Below are 17839 nucleotides of genomic sequence, written 5' to 3'. Positions count from 1 at the left end.
ATACCCAACTTCTTTGACTCTCGATCCGGAGCATAAACCTAGATTTTGAAGCCCTTCACCGGCAATGGTGACGTAAAAAATTCTCGAGGTAGACTCTCTGCTTTCTTTTTACCTCGGAATCTACCTCTCTTCTTGACTGGAAATTATGAAATATTGTAGGGTCCATATTAATTGATGTACTAAATCCACGACCACATAGGAAAATGGTAAAATTATGCACGCTATTTAAAGGTTATTCACTGAATATCGGCCCGTCCAGGATTGATTTTGCACTGCAAAGCGGACCTCAGTAAATGGGTTCGCTTTGAACAGTATAACGACCTAGGGCGGGCTTATGTCCCAATACTACTATATTCAGTCAAAAACGTTTTCATTACGTATTTTCAATTTTCTAGAAGCACACATTCGTATACATTTTCGGTAGCAGACGGTAGTATTTGTAAACAAATGTGACGTCACAATAATCGAATCATGCATGCAAGCAAATATGATGTCACCATTGAGTTGAAAGTCCCCGGGCATTTACAGTGTGGATTTTTATAACTCGGTCAACGCCCGGATACTTTTTAAAGAATCTATTGGAAAAATATCAAAATATGAAATAAAGCGTCATGAATTGCAACGCGTCGGTTTTTCCTCCTTTTTTTTGTTTTCCCCCTGTTTTATTTATTTATTTTTTTTTTGGTGTAACTTTGACGACCTCCTTTCATTTTGTTTCAGTCATCGGATGTATTCGATCAATAAAAAACAAATAATTTATATATTCTATCCATTTCAAAGCGCCGATTAAAAAGATAATTTCGACTTTCAACATCTGGAATTCTATACACATATCTCTGAACATATACCATTTACATATATTAGATCCTGATTACTTTATCTTAAGGTAGTTAGCTCCTTATTTAACTGTGTAGGTACTGGTCCAATACTTATTTCATTGGTCCAAACATATTTCTTGTATACATTTATTACTTGAACCTTTCCACTTAAGTTTGTATGATATTCAAATTTTATTAGGGTTTGGAAAAGACTACATTTAGTGGCCAAGGGATGGTTTAATATCTGCACAATTTTACAGTTTCTATTTATCTAATATATTGTTAATATTTATATCCTAGACGTGTATTTCAATATCATAATTTATGATACATGTGGTAGAGACTTGGAAGTAATTGTACGAAAGCCCAGAAGGCTCATTCGAGATTCGAAATCCAAAATACGAGATTCGAAATTCAAAATACGAGATTCAAATTTGGAAATTCAAAATCCAAATTAACCAATCAAAATATAGGTCACAACAGATTAACGGTTAGTGAGTTCATGCATATACATGTAAACTTAAAATATGACAGAAAGCTTATTCTTCTAACCAACGAAACATTTCTTCTAAAACTATAAATATTTTGATGTATGCTTAACATGCAGACAGGCCCGTAGAAAGCGGGAAGGGAGGCGGACAGAAAACTTGTTCCAGCTCCCACATATATGTGATAATCAGGTCAAATAATGACGAATACACATCATGAGATACCTTAAAGCGAAATCGTATATGAAGCCTATTAACAGATGATACCCCTCCAACAATTGATTCTAGTTTGATCTCTCTCTCTCCAACAATTGATTATAAACAATGGAGGAAATTCGAACCATGAATCTCGGATCTATGTTGTATATTTTTACATTTTTTAGGCTCCGGAAAGCTTAACCACGTGCGTGAAAACGGCAGAATACTAATCTATCAATGTTTTAAAAATTATCTTAGGCACTTATTCATATTATATCAGCCTACGTACCACAGAAACTGGTAATTTTGTCTGTAATATAATCATAGCAGGGGTCTATACTATATCATTTCCTAATATTTATTAGAAATCAGAAAAAGGGGGATGGGTGTTGGTAGTAGTGTCCATACTTCAGGTTCCTGTGGATATTTGGTCAAACACTAAGATGGGTGGTTTGTTCCCAGTTAGTTTTCCCCTCCCCTCCCCCGTTTTGAAATTGCCGGCCGGCTACGGTTCTGGTTAAACACTCGATAATCAATACCGGTAATTACATTATAATTTTTCCTTTATAGATGTAGTTCACAGGTGCTTGGGTTGAAGAATATCATCGTTTGAAAGGGCAGTTGATAAGTACGATTACCAAAAGTGAAATTAATGCCAAGTTCGCTTAAAATACAGTTGTAATAATGAGCCTTACAAACAAAGACAATTTTGTTACAAGCTTTGTCAGCTGGAACCGAAACACATTCCTCATGTAACCTATCTAATTCTTTTATCACTTTTGATTTACTAAACACAGAAGGATAGATGGTGTGTACTTTTGTTTAAATATGTCTAATGCGGGATTTTAATATTCCTCTTATATTTTTAATCCATTCTGACAATGTATCAAGTTTTTCCTTTTCACATCGTCTGGCATAATCTTCGACATAAATCATAATAGAGATGAAGTTCTGTTGCCAATTGAAAGACCGAGGTTCTCTGTATTTAGAACCTTTTAGAATAAGTGATTTGAGGTCCTCATTTTCAACTATACCAACATTACCAGTAATGGCATGTCCAACTGGACTATAGTTGAAAGAAGATGAAGAGCGAGAACACATAGGTGGATTAAGTATAAGATGGTCTATATCTAGGCACTGCAAAGTTTGTTTATAATTAAAAAGTTTGGATGCAATAGCAGAAGTATATTTATAGGAAATACAGGGTGTAGAACTTGAAATAATGTGGCCAAATATTAACAGAGAATAATAACAAAACAAACACAAACCATAGATGGCGATTGCCCCTTCGCCAAACGCTCGACAGATTCACAAGCCTTTCGGATATAATCTTAAAAAGGAGGTCCCATATTGAAGCAGACTTTGGCACATTAATGAACCTCACTGCTACAAGCGTAAGCGCTGAGCATGGGTCTAAATTTTGGTACTTCACCTACAACTGGTGACATCGCAATATGAGTGAAAATTCTCAGCGGGATGTAAAACAAACAACCAACCAACTAACCATACTCTAAAGCATGTTTTACAATGCATTTGTAAACTGGTTAGATCAAGCAGAACATCAATTAGAATATTTTGTTTGCCTCGCATGTGTCTTACAAGTGAATTTTTTTCCCCGTAAAATAATGTCTGTACTTTTTATGTAGATTTTATCATTGACAGACTTGGAATGAACAGAACATACAATATACATCTTACTGCTATTGACGAGGATGATGACGCAATTTTCTGTCGGTTTTCCCAATACGTCGAAGCAGGATCAGCCATTTCTCTCCATACACTCCCAAACACGGTGGTTGACAAGGTTGGTCATCTGTTGTTTAAAGACTTAAACATTTTAGATTTTTTGTTGTTGCTAGAATGAGACTTTCAGTATCGAAATATGCAAATTTAAGGATGGTCTTTTTTATTGTATCAGCGTTCATCATGAATCATAGTAACTTACAGCTAAAGATGTCATTTCTCAATAGGATCTACTAGCTAGACCATCACATTAAGCAACACCGTTAGTACATCTTTTTAAAAGACATGTATGACACCGTCGTGTATCTGTGCTGGTTGTAACGTGTTTGGATGAGGTGAAAATGGCGAGAAATGTAGAACAGTGCCTGCTATATGTGTCTTTACAGGTTGAGAATACGGTAAATATAATGTTAAACATTCGGAGGATTTAATCAATTACTTCAATATACGTACATTTCAATGATATCGACGCGTGTTCAATTCGTTAAAAATGTATATGAATCACTCGTTGACACAATTGTTTATCGATATATGTTATCTTAACCGTTTACTAAGTTTTCATTTGTGATTATCAAATTAATATTCAATGTATGTAAAATACGAAACGGCAAAACAGATAAGATATATAAGAAATTATATGCTTCCCATACAATAGAATTATTGAAAACTCGCATCACTGTATATACTTCTCGACAAATATGATACGGTGTGGATAATTACAGGTACTATCTTTCGCTTTGGATTCCAAACCAAGTTTTGATGTCGCGGTTTGGATATTTTACAGTTTCAAATGTCTTTTTCTTATAGACCAGATGGCATGCTACTAACGCACATAAAGGGGAGTGATGTAGGGATGGGATGGGTGCCTTCCATGATGTTGATATAGAACTCTGCTTGATAGCTACAGCGTAATTTATATGAACTTGCAACAAAACTGCTTATCAATATTATACCAGCCGATGAACAGGGGTAGGGGACGGGTGCAAACTCTCGTGAACACACCTAGGCTAGTCTATACACATTGCATAATTATTATTCTCTGCATGTATTGATACACGATTATCAAAAAAAAAAAAAAAATAAGAGGATCTACGAACATATTGTGTGTTTCAACTTTGATGAATTTACCAAGTGGGTCAGGCGATTGCGAGTTTTCAATATAACCATACCTCCCAGGGGCTTGCCGCTTCAGTAGGTATTTATGTTTCCCCTCTTTCAGAGGGAGACATTGTTTTTGTACTTTCTGTTCGTCCGTCTGTCTGTCACACAATCTTGTGAACGCTTCTCCTCCTACATGGTTTATCGGATAGATTTGAAACTATGTACAATGCTTTATTGCCATTTGTAAATGTGCATTTTGGTGGGACAATTTTCCTAAAAGTTATAGTTGGTCTACGATGGTGTGGAGGATGTAAAATAACTTTTGAACTCTTCTCCTCCTGTATAGCTTATTGGAAAGATTTGAAACTTTGTACAATGCTTCATTGCCATTTGTAGATGTGCATATTGTCGAGACAGGGGGATCCAATCGTTATCCTTAAGGTTATAGTGAATGTAAAACTTATACGGTACCAATTTTGATGCACCAGATGCGCATTTCGACAAATAATGTCTCTTCAGTGATGCTCAACCGAAATGTTTGAAATCCGAAATAACTATGAAGTTTTAGAGCTAAATACAGCCAAAAACAGCGTGCCAAAAAAGTGGAGCCAAATTCGTCCAAGGATAAGAGCTATGCATAAGGGAGATAATCCTTAATTTTGAAATGAATTTCTAAATTTTATAACAGCAATTAAATATACATCTGTATTTTCAAGCTAGTAACGAAGTACTTAGCAACTGGGCTGTAGAGACCCTCGGGGACTAACAGTCCACCAGCAGAGGCCTCGACCCAGGGGTCATAATGTAAAACTTATACGGTACCAATTTTGATGCACCAGATGCGCATTTCGACAAATAATGTCTCTTCAGTGATGCTCAACCGAAATGATTGAAATCCGAAATAACTATGAAGTTTTAGAGCTAAATATACCAAAAACAGCGTGCCAAAAAAGTGGAGCCAAATTCGTCCAAGGATAAGAGCTATGCATGAGGGAGAGGATGTAAAATAGTTTTTGAACTCTTTTTCTCTGTGTCTTATCGGATAGATTTGAAACTTTGTACAATGCTTCATTGTCATTTGTAGATGTGCAAATTGTCGAGACAGGAGGATCCAATTATTTTCTTAAAAGTTATTGTAGATCTAAGAGGGGTGGATGATGTTAAAATAGCTTGTGAACGCTTCTTCTATATGGTTTATCCGATAGACTTGAAATTTTGTCCAATACTTCAATGCCATTTACAGATGTGTATATTGTAGGGACCGAAGGATCCAATTGTTTTCCTTAAAAGTATAGTAGATCTGAGGGATGGAGGGTGTAAAATAGTTTGCAAACACTTCTCCAATTTGGCGTATCAGAGTTCATAATGTCTATGTTCCTGCTCATGCTTTCTCCTCTATACCATGCAGTACATTAAGGGAAGGAGGTTTCATTTGGAGCACTTCCAAGTTGGGGAGCTGGGGAGACATTTGTTTTTCATTAAAACAATCTCTAGTTAACAATAGGAAGGATTAGGATGAAGGTGGGAGGGGGCTATATTCAAGATTTAGCATATTGGTAATATAGACCATATGAAATAAAACAAAGTTTAATTTGTGTGTTTTAATTTACATTTCATGCAATTGTATATATGGCAAAATAGCACGAACCACATTTCAAATGGATAGATTGTTACTTCAAGCATTTAGCAACACTGTGCAGGCATTGAACAGACCTTCTGTAGCTTTTCAAAAAGCGTCCAGATATAAACAGTTTACTTCGCCTCTCCGCTGATCGCTGTTGCATTTGCTAATCCAATGAACACAGATTGCTGTCACCAATCATCCCTCCCTCTTCAAATGTATTGAGCAATGACCTTCGCCCTTTCCCTCCTATTTCAACGCCATTTTCCCTACTTCTTTCATGAATTTTGGATAAGAGCCCTCGACAGTACATCAAATCGCATTTGAGAACTCATACTGTCCCCGAGGGTCTCTACAGCCCAGTAGCTAAGTACTTCGTTACTAGCTTGAAAATACGGATGTATATTTAATTGCTGTTATAAAATTTAGTAATTCATTTCAAAATTAAGGATTATGTCCCTCACGCATAGCTCTTATCCTTAGACGAATTTGACTCCACTTTTTTGGCACACTGCTTTTCCCTATAATAGCTCTAAAACTTCATTGTTATTTCGGATTTCAAACATTTCGGTTGAGCATCATTGAAGAGACATTATTTGTCGAAATGCGCATCTGGTGCATCAAAATTGGTACCGTATAAGTTTTACTGTAAGTGTCTGTATTGTAGACTAGGCATCACACCGGTAACTATACTACTCAAAATCTGATAAGGATCACTAGGTTATATGTGTGTAATTTACCACTAACATAACAAAAGACATAAATTTGACTCAGAAACGTGTTTACTCAGGTTATGAATGAGAATTCATGAACGGCATGGACTTTTATCAATACGGAATGCTTGAAATCTGATAACAACACCAAAAGGCATTTCATTACAAAAAGTTAACAGCAAACCAGAGAAAGAATTACACAGTTTTTGGGGATAGTCCATCATTACACTTAGTCGATGAAGTGTCAATACCGGGTATGGCCTCCCCTTGCATCAATGACGGCTTGACAACGTCTAGCCATGCTGTCAATAAGCACCCGGATGTTTCCAATGGGAAGGTTGTTCCACTCTTCCACGAGGGCGTTTCCGAGCTCTGCCAAAGTCGTGGGTTGTGCTCTACGGCGTGAAAGGGCAACCTGCAGCATGTTCCATACATGCTCAATCGGGTTCAAGTCCGGCGAACGCGCTGGCCAGTCCATACGGACAATTGTCTCCTGCTGAAGGTACTGCTCCACCACCCTGGCGCGATGAGGACGGGCGTTATCATCCATCAGGATGAACTCAGGGCCAACAGCACCAGCGTAGGGTCTGACGTAAACATCGAGGATCTCATCCCGGTACCGCACCCCCGTCATTGTTCCTCTCTCCAGGACATGAAGATCTGTTCTTCCATCCCTGCTGATTCCACCTCAGACCATGATGGAACCACCACCATAACGGTCATGTTCACTGATGTTGGCATCATGGAAACGTTCACGTTGTCGTCGCCACACTCGGTGCCTCCTGTATGTAAAGTCCAAACAATACCTGGACTCATCGGTGAACAGAACTTGAACCCAATCGTTCTGTGTCCAAGTGACATGATCTTCAGCCCAGTCCAATCGCTCCCGCCGGTGTCGAACAGTCAGAGGGACTCGAACACATGCCCTTCTCGAGTTGAGACCTGCATTGTGAAGCCGATTCCGTATCGTCTGAATGGACACATTCACCCCCCGAGGCGTTCAGGAGGTCGTTACATAGGCTGGTTGCTGTCCAGAAGGGATGGCGTCGTGCCTGAAGAGCCACAAAATGGTCTTGGCGTTGGGTTGTCGACCTCTGACGACCACCCCCATGTCGGTGTGCTGCCGTACCAAAAGTTTGCTGTCGGTTCCAGTCCCTGTTTACAACGCTCTGGCTGACGTTTAGTGCATTTGCAACGTCACGTTGTGAATAGCCAGCGTCAAGCATTCCAATACATCTGCCCAATTGTTCTGTCGTCAGGCGACGTCTTACACGTTCAGGGGGCATTGTGTTGATAAACGTAGTGTAAACACTCAAGTGAGTTTGAAATTTTAGAAAGACTCAGACACCGATGCCTGAGTGAAAATCGTACAATGGTAGCAAAAGCATAAACTGTGATGAGAAACGCATTTCCCATGGCATGAAATGCACGTGCAAGTTTGTTGAAGACGTTTTTTGATTTCACTTGGACACAATATTGCCAGTTATGCAGTTATTAATTTTTTAAACAGAAAAATATCTACGATCCTTATCAAATTTTGAGTAGTATAGATAGTTGGGCGAACACGGACCCCTGGACACACCAGAGGTGGGATCAGGTGCATAGGAGAAGTAAGCATCCCCTGTGCTGGTGCACAGGTACTGAGTTTAAGCTATTCAAAGAATTTGGCCATTTTACATCATCCAAACACATCACAGTCGGCGCAGATAAACGACAGCGTATGAGTGTACAGACGAAATTCACTGTTGTGCAATAAAGACACCATCAATATCCAAAAATAATCTAAAATTCACAGATGAATCAATAATTTAAAATTGCAGGAAAGCTGTTCAATAAGTGTGGATACAAGCGACAGTGGGATATATATGGAGAATTCTACCGGTGTTATAGCAGTTACTGTTATTGACTACCCGCCCCACTTAGTAGCACTACACGGAGAAGATGATTTAAAAATGCCATATACACACGTGTTAAGCGCAGTCACTGTACAGGTAAGGCAGGAACTTATTTAAAAAAAGATAATTCACTCTGAACGACTCACTTTATACCGCTAACGATTTCGTGTAATTTGAGTTGAACGGAAAGAATTTCAACTCTTGTATGACGTATTGTGACATTTGAACTCTACCAAATTGATCCAGCCTTTCACGAGGGTCCCATGTAGTGAACGACGAATGTTCGCCCCGATTCCTCACTATCATTTAGGCTAAAACATCTGTTGAGCTTTTCTGTTTTTGCGTGTAAGGAATTTTTGAAAATTGGGAAGTCATCATGTCCGACTGCCCCTCTCCCTTCCCAATGTAAACATTTGTTACGTGCCTAGACACCCGAAAACATATTCGACATCCATATATGCTGCATGATATAGCAGATAATGAAAACAAAAATAAAATAGTCCCAGGGGCCTGGAAACATACAAGTGATTTATTGAATTTCGCTTGTAAGTAACACAGGGGGGGGGGTTTACAAAATTAATTTCTTCTGCTTCTAAAGTATGTTTACCTTCTATGATTTTATATAATTTAAAGCCTGATACTAGTCAATTGTTTTCACGTGGCTTTATATTCATATACTAAAAATAGAACATTTGTGAACCCAGACAGTAAAGGATTTTGTTTTTATTAGGATTGGATTAGGATGAGATTTATAGATCTTATATTTTTAGTATAGGACAAGAAATATGTTAAAACAATTTTGTGACACTAATAAGATGCCACTAAGTGAATTTGAAGTATACAATGGATGCTAGAAATGTTATGATTTTCACCCTGCAGGCATCGTCAACTTTCCTTTTCTCAATGTAGTTTTTTGTATTCATCGTGGAGCATGCTGACGAACCAATCTTTGTCGATCCAACTCCATCCAACAGACAGACATTTGTTATCTATGTGGGGGTCGAATTCACTGTTGATTATTACGCAAGACCAACGTCACCTGATCCTGCTAGGTAATTCATGTATGTTTGTTTAATGAAGTACTCTGAATACCATTCCTAGGAGTAAAAACCAAACGTATCAAACAATGTACTCTAAAAGTACATGAAAACTTGTTTGCAAGGACCATTTCGCGTAGAGGAATTTGTTAATTAAAACCGAGGGACCAGGACGATGAAAGTCCGGAGATTTTCAGAGACCACACAGTTAAATGGTGAAGATAACGACAAGTGATCAATCATAACTCCTAAAAGCAATACAAAATTAAGAGTTGAGAAAACATAGACCCCTGGATATGCCAGAGTGGGATTAGGTGCCTATGAGGAGTAAGCACCCCCTGTCGACTGGTCACACCAGGTAAACGGAGTTATCAGTAGTAAAATCAGTGTGTAAAGAGCAACCTAACAATAGGTATGAAACACGTCAGACAGCATTCGATCCAGTGATAGATTGTAATTGTAAATAAGATCATTATAAGGACTACAGAATTTGCAAAATTTTGACTTTAAATGAGAAACCTCTTTAACATCAACTTGTTTGTCTGTAGCCTATCTCGATTTGAAAACTGATCATAAGCAGAAAAAGCTCTTGCGTATCGAAACTGTTGATAGACATAAATACCAAATGTAGATGATAATCGAATATTATTACATAAATATGGGAAAGCTGAAGTCATCCCGTTTGTCATAAAGTTTAATTGTTAGTATGCCGTTAACACCTCTTTTCAATAAAATATCTAAGTACGAAGCAGATGTGGAAGACTGTGGTGTCTTTTATGTAGAAATCACTGGGATATATCGAATTGACGTATCAAAGGTGAAGATAACGAACATTAATCACACATATGAGTGAAAATGATTATTGTTGATAGATAAAACGTCGTCGATATATCCAAATGTCTAGTTGAAGGTCACAGCAAGGGATTGGTTTTTTTTTTTTCTCATGCGGAGGTTTTTAAATACAGTCTGCCTCATAAAAATATAAAGACAGGTCAGCTAATGAAGGAGCACAAATTCGTGCCCATGGGAATTCCAACGAAATTGTTGGAAGACCTGGCCTGGAGGTTATAAAACTTTTTTGAGTACATTCTCATACTCAGACTCAAACTATGTTCTCTAAATCATACACATACTCAAAAGTGAAGATTATAAAACTTTTATAAAATCATTCTCACACTCAAATGGAGTACATGCTCAAGATTTTTCGAGTATGTTTCAAAGCTTGCTCAGAGTTATACCCAAAACAAAAATGGCTGAGTTTGAGTACGAGTACGATAAAAGTTTTATAACCTCCAGGCCTGATAGTCAGAGAATACGAATGAAGGATGAAGATATCGAACAGTGATCAATCTCATAACTCCTATAAGCAATACAAAATAGAGAGCTGGGCAAACACGGACCTCTGGATATACCCGGGGTGGGATTACATTGTCAACTCCAGCATCTTTTTAATATGAACTTCAGGGTACTTGTCCGATTAATCAGAGTGGTGTTTAACAAAGTAATTTCTGAATGACCGATCACTTGATATGAATATTATATAATGATTAATGACACAGGATGTCCAAAACCTTTGTTATAGAATTTTTTATAACTCTTTATCAACGTTTTGATATTGCTAAATGCATATACCACAAAATTATGAAACCACTTTTATTTTTGCATCATTAAAAAATCTTTACTGATATAATCAATGTTTTTATTGTTGCATTTCATGTATTAATGACGGGTTTACATTGTTGTTTGATCAAATAATATACATTCCCACATAAACACCGCAAAACTTTATTTGATGCGACCAAAATTTAGGGTATCCTATGACCCTAAGATGTTTTAATAATGCCCCTTTTACGTGGGATTTTCTATTCTTTGATTTCGTTTCATGTGAACATTTTGTTGTAAATATGAGTTTTTAGCCATATCAAAACACTTACAAATAGTTTTACAAAATTCTGTAACAAAATTATTTTGGCTATCCTATGTCCTTAAGTATGATTTTTCTATAACATAAAAGATATATACATGTACGTTTTATCAGCGACATGAATCGATATATACCAGTGAGCTGGAAGTAAAAGATACCACAGAGTCTTTCAAATCTGCTTCATATCTGGATATTTTATTGAATATAGATAACAACGGTAAACTAACAACACGACTTAATGACAAATGAGAAGAATTCAGTTTTGCCATCGTCAACATCCCGTATTTGTGTAGCAATATTCCATTATCACTTGCATATGGTGTTTATGTCTATTATCTTATTCGATACGCGAGATCATGATTTGTGTGTGATCTAGTTTTGAATCGAGGCAGGCTACTGACAAACTTGATGTTACAGGGGTTTAAACAGTCTCGTTTAAAGTCAGCATTTCGCAAATTTTAATGATCTAATTTGCAATCATAAGCTATTACTGAGTCGAATGCAGTCTGTCGTGTTTCATACCAATCGTTAGGCCGTTCTTTACATACTGATTTTAACTACGGATTACTCTATTTACCTGATCATAATATGGGGTCACGGCGGCTGTGACCGGCCAACAGTGCATGGTACTCATCCTAGGCACCTGCTCCTATCTTTTGTATGTCTAGAAATCCTTGTTTGTCCTTCTCTTAATTTTCTTATTCCTTACAAGATGTAAGATTGATCACTGTTAGTTATCCTCACATGTTCATTTATTATTATTGTATACTGTTAAGGTCAAACAGGATTGATAACTCTATTTTCACTGGGGCCTTGCATTTGTGAGTTAATTGTCGAAGGGATTAAGATATTGATAATTATAATCATTTTAGTAATGTTGCATGTGGAAGACACCGAGAGTTCAAAATTTTCAGTAACTTGCATGAATATACGAAATTATACAGGAAGCTTCTGTAAAAGGACTGTCTCGTAATTTGGCAGTAAAGTCTTCAGACCACAGATAATCTTGTAACTCATGGACAAACGAGATACATTTATGCCCCTAGATTGATTACAGATGTAAATTCTATGAAATTATATGTAGATAAAGCATGTGGGCATAGCTGCGCTTGCTGCATGTTATGCCATATTTAAACAATTTGACAAACTTGCTCTGACTTATATTGTATTTCACTTACTTACATTGTATTTCCCTTCTTGAATTTTTTTTAACGAGGCAGGCTACTGAGAAACAAGTTGATGTTACAGGGGTGTCAATAGCCTCGTTTAAAGTCAGCCATTCGCAAATTATATGGTCCTTGTAATGGTCTAGTTTGCCAATATAACCTGTCATTCGGTCAAATGCTGTATGACTCATAGGAGTTATGAAATTGATCACTGTTCGTTATCTTCAACTTTCTTCATACATTTTAGGAAAATTGAAATGTTTGACGTGACTAGGACCGGAGGAAGAGAAACGAATCAGACGGCTATCACGTATTTAGGCAGTGATCGAAAAGCTAAAATAACGGTGACGTGGGTTCCGACCGAAGCCGACACAGGGAAGGATATACTTTGTGCCAGAGTTGAAGATAATTTCGGGTAACCAATGCTACCAGGAAAACTATGTAATGCTTTGCCGCTTCAGCTTTATTTGTAGTAGATAACCGGCCACATGTTAAAGAGATTTTTTTAATATCATGAAAAACATTTTCTGTTTATTTGTCTCATCGGCGTTAACTTTTCGCATTTCGACTTTTGCAGTTGAATGTTTATAAATGTGTTCTGTTACGAAAGTGATACAGACATTGTAAGAGAAATTGTTATATGAACGTTTTGGAACTATGGGACTTCCACAAAACATGACCACTGTGACCTTCGAATGATTGAGACCCATTCCAGATAAAGTGTGCTCTGTGAGTGAGCTGAAGAAGGGCATTTCAAATTTTTGGACCTATTGGAAATAAGAATATGATCGCAGTGTCTTTAGGCTGACTGATATAATTTCTTGTGTCCCAGAAAGTTTCAATCTAAAGAATAAGAACGAGTATCTCAAATGAATCTTGTAATCAATTAGTATATCGCAATTCCTATAAAAGTTCATGAAAACATCTTTTCTTTTTCAGATTTGAATCTGTGGATCTGCACTGTTTCACAATTGTTATAAAATGTAAGAATATTCTACTGCAAACCTATCCGATGCTCTTAAAGTAAAACTTATACGGTACCAATTTTGATGCACCAGATGCGCATTTCGACAAATAATGTCTCTTCAGTGATGTTCAACCGAAATGTTTGAAATCCGAAATAACTATGAAGTTTTAAATGAAATGGGGCTAAAGTTGTTCTGAAAACAGATATGATGAATCTACGACGGCAGTAACTGCATGAAAAAACTATTTTTATTGTAGCATACACAGCATATCCCCAGAATCAACTTAAGGTATGCAAAATTTAGTTAATGAAAATATCACATGGAAATAACTTATAGCAAAGCAACATTACAAATTATTTAACATACTTTTCCTTGATTGGATAGGGACTACCATACTTTGTACATTTTCCTCAGCCTGGAGATATTGTTTTCCCTGAACACTCATACTGTAAATTTCCAATCTATGCTGCTTCCTCGGTGAATGGGTAAGAAACGGTCTAGAAGAATGCAGGTAAACAAAGCGGGAAAAAACAGACAAAAACTTATAGACATGTATATGCAGTGTGTGTTTGTAATTAAAATCTTGTTTAGTTTTTTTTAAACTTTATATTCATTTATTTTCCATATAATGGATCTACTTATATCAATATCATTTCATGGGTTTCAGATTCTGGTGATATAATGCATTTAGAAGTTTCAAATCTGTTCTAATTAACATCCATTTCCACAATTCATGATTATGATATGCCTTATTATGTCATAGAATGTAAGCCTAAATAATGTTTGTTCATAGTAATTTGATATCTTCAATGCTGCATACAGTATTTCTCAGTCTTTTCTCACATGAAGGAGCACGATAAAGTAAAATCATACATTATATGGTAGCAAGTTGTCGATTCCTCAATCATATTGATGAAATAATTAGATATGTCAAATGAATAACATCCCTTATGGTAGCAACGGATAGGAATCACGTGATCAATATAATTTGTGTATTTCACGTAAATTTATTTTTCGGAATTCTTCACGCCGTGATAGAGTATTTGAAAACCAGAGATGGGTTCCAAAAGTGTCTTGCTGTTATAACTAGCAAAATTCAACTGTTAGATTTTGAGGGCAACCTATTTCAGATTCAAACGATGAAATCAGTTCGGAATTACAACATTTTCCCTTGTAATTGCAGGATTTTTTCTCATAACGAGAGTTTATTCATAACCTTGATATTAATCGACAAAATAACATGCATACACTAATTATGTCAATTTAGAAAAAAAAAACTTTTAAGTAAAGGTTTCTTTTTTTTAAATGCAATTTTAGGGTCAATCATGTTACATTTGTTAATATTCCTTCTGCTGGTGGAAACTGTTCATCTTGAGGAAAACTGTTCTATTTGTCCACTTACTCTTCTTGATCTACATACAGGGGGATAACTAACATATCAATTCTATCTACGGACGCCCCATCTGCAATATTAATTGGTGCTTTAAGACCAGTAAACGACTCTCTAGGTCCAGGAGCGAAGATGGTCCAAGTTCAGCTGAAAGAATCGCTGGGTGGAGTTCGAAAGATTTGTTTTGAGGCTGCAGATGCGTGCGTATCTATATCGATATATAAATCAAATAATGTAGTTTGATTAATTTGTAAGTATTGACAAACTTGTTGGGAAACGCAAAGTTCTGTAGATGGTGATGTATGTAATGAATGTATTTCATATCTCATATATCTGAATAATTTGAAGAAAATTAGAATTATTTGAATTTATCTTCTTTATTTCACATGAATGTTAAGTAGTAGTCTGTGTATAGTCAAAGAGTTGCAAATTTTCATTTTAGATTTTTTTTTTTAGATACTAGGGATGTTAATGCTAATGCAATGTCAATAAATTGCTTTTACGTGTAGCTATGATAAATAGCAGAAAATTCTACATACCTTCTATGTATGTTTTATGGTAAAATATTGATAAAAACAGTGCATTTTGGAAGCTTCCATTCCTGTCCTGAAAGTATATATCACAATGTACTTTAATTCTAATGTCTAAAATCAAATTATGAAACATTTTTATCAAGATTCTGTATATGACATACATAGACTTCTTAAATAGACTTTTGGTTGACAAACCCATGACAAAAAAGACATTCGGTATGTAAGACTTATACGGTATCTCAGCAGTGATATAACGAGATCGAATTTTGTTTACAATCAATATATACTTCTTTTTTCAGAACTTCAAGTACTGTTCAGTGTCTCTTTGCTAACGTTTTGAAAAAAGGTAATTTTCAGCAAAATGAAAGAAAGTATTCTCATATCTTCTACATATTTCCAGTCATTTTGAATGAATGAAAATTACATATAAAACTACAGCTAGTATACCACAACAACACACTACAATATAACAATTACATACACAATTAAGATTTAACACTCAGAATTGCAAGCCATGACTCCAACATACACATGTACGCATATCCTATAAGAGAGCAATACATCAGTTAATCTATAGCATACGTTCATTAAATGTCTCGATATTTGATTACGAATTGTTACGTTATAATTTGAATCTAACTCGGTTGTACATAATGCAAAGGTGTATTTTCGTTATGTGAATTATGTAATCTGTTGAAAATACAGATATCATCAATGTATGCTTCTACAATTGCTAAGCATTTGTGGGAAAATTCAGCACATCCCTTTCTGATTTGATAATACCTGTACTTTGAAAGTTCTGCCTTGATATTTCATCCTGAGATTAGGGACACACCTACGAAAGTAAATACATGTACTATTTATGGATCTTATACCTTTTATAATTTACAATTATGAAATGAAATACAGAATCTGTATTGAGAATATCTGTAACGAAAATATATGTCAGGAATGTAGGCTTATGCATAGCCTTACTTTATAAAGTATTATGAAGGACATGTAGATTTGATGATAGGTTGTATCTTGGGTTAAGCAATTATATTGTAACAAAAAGCCAGTATGGTCTCAAACGTTTTAGTTACAATCTCTAATGTCTCGTGGGGATCCGGTTTAAAATAAGTCTTCGGTAACCCTTGCTTGTCGTAAGAGGCGACTGGATGGGGCGGCCCTTCGGATGAGACAGCAAACACCGAAGTCCTATGTTACAGCAGAAGTGCCAAGATAAAGAACACCCTCTACTCAAAGGCCGAAAGTGCCTTGCATAGTCCTAAATTGTGTGTGTGTGTGTGTGTGTGTGTGTGTGTGTGTGTGTGTGTGTGTGTGTGTGTGTGTTTCATATTATTCCAATCGTATGTATCAAGAATCTTTTGAAGATTAAAAATACGAATTTTTACATCTATTTCACTTTGTTGTATTGTTCTCTCTCTACTAATGAAAGACAGACTCCACACATGTTGTACATACATGTATATTCATTTGTTCTACAGATCCCTGTGCCGTTACACCATGTTTATCGGATGGACACTGTATTCCCTCGGAGGACCATGAAAGCTTTTACTGTCATTGTAGAAAAGGATTTTCTGGGAAAACATGCAAACAAGGTATATTTGTCAGGTCATGAAGAAAAACAATCACATGGTGCAAAAATTGATGACAGTATCCACTATATCTTCACATCTGTTAACGAAAAAAATATTATTAATGTTAATAAAATGCCGTCTGATTAACTACGGCGGGTTGTAAACAAAATATATGAAGCGCATGGGAAAACAGATGAAACCTCTTGAATTTCGGGACACCCCCTGAAAACTGGGCTTGATATGCTGACACAAGCCATATAACTCCGAATGCTTTCAGTCTACCTGTATTAGAAAACAAATCTAAACGTGAGTTAGCCGCTCGATAGGCGACTAGAGAATGACCACATCAGGCAGGCAGGCAGACAGACATTTTCTACCAGAAGCAACTTCAGTGGCGCATCATCAAATGACTAATTCAATTTAAAAAATTCGTTATTCTTAAAAAAACCGGAGAAACATTTTTCAGAGTTATTTGAACTATGCATACAAATACGTGTATATTCTCCTAATCATCCAATTATCATTATTGACGTCAATTTCAAAATTCCTATCAAGGGTTGGAAAATGTTTGAAAAGATTTGCAGTATTTGCTGAATGCATATCGTTGACGCCTTTATTCATTGATCTATTCTCTTACGCTTTTTAATTAAAATTGCCAACTAAT

The 17839-nt window shown here is 36.2% G+C and overlaps 1 protein-coding gene across 1 annotated transcript in view; it reads left to right on the top strand.

Moving 5' to 3' along the window:
• LOC125651136 (uncharacterized) overlaps positions 1 to 17839 on the top strand; it is a 96037-nt gene that overhangs the window by 6177 nt on the left and 72021 nt on the right. The window contains exons 5-14 of the mRNA XM_056166095.1: positions 3167 to 3308; positions 8503 to 8673; positions 9487 to 9629; positions 12952 to 13119; positions 13644 to 13687; positions 13929 to 13960; positions 14057 to 14157; positions 15095 to 15262; positions 15895 to 15941; positions 17083 to 17196. Coding sequence (XP_056022070.1) covers positions 3167 to 3308; positions 8503 to 8673; positions 9487 to 9629; positions 12952 to 13119; positions 13644 to 13687; positions 13929 to 13960; positions 14057 to 14157; positions 15095 to 15262; positions 15895 to 15941; positions 17083 to 17196 — 1130 coding nt within the window. The remainder of the gene's footprint in view (positions 1 to 3166; positions 3309 to 8502; positions 8674 to 9486; positions 9630 to 12951; positions 13120 to 13643; positions 13688 to 13928; positions 13961 to 14056; positions 14158 to 15094; positions 15263 to 15894; positions 15942 to 17082; positions 17197 to 17839) is intronic.

Source organism: Ostrea edulis, chromosome 5, assembly GCF_947568905.1.
Source record: "Ostrea edulis chromosome 5, xbOstEdul1.1, whole genome shotgun sequence".
NCBI classification, from domain to species: domain Eukaryota; kingdom Metazoa; phylum Mollusca; class Bivalvia; order Ostreida; family Ostreidae; genus Ostrea; species Ostrea edulis.
Note: the sequence above shows the minus strand (reverse complement) of the source record. Positions and strands in the feature narration are given on the sequence as shown.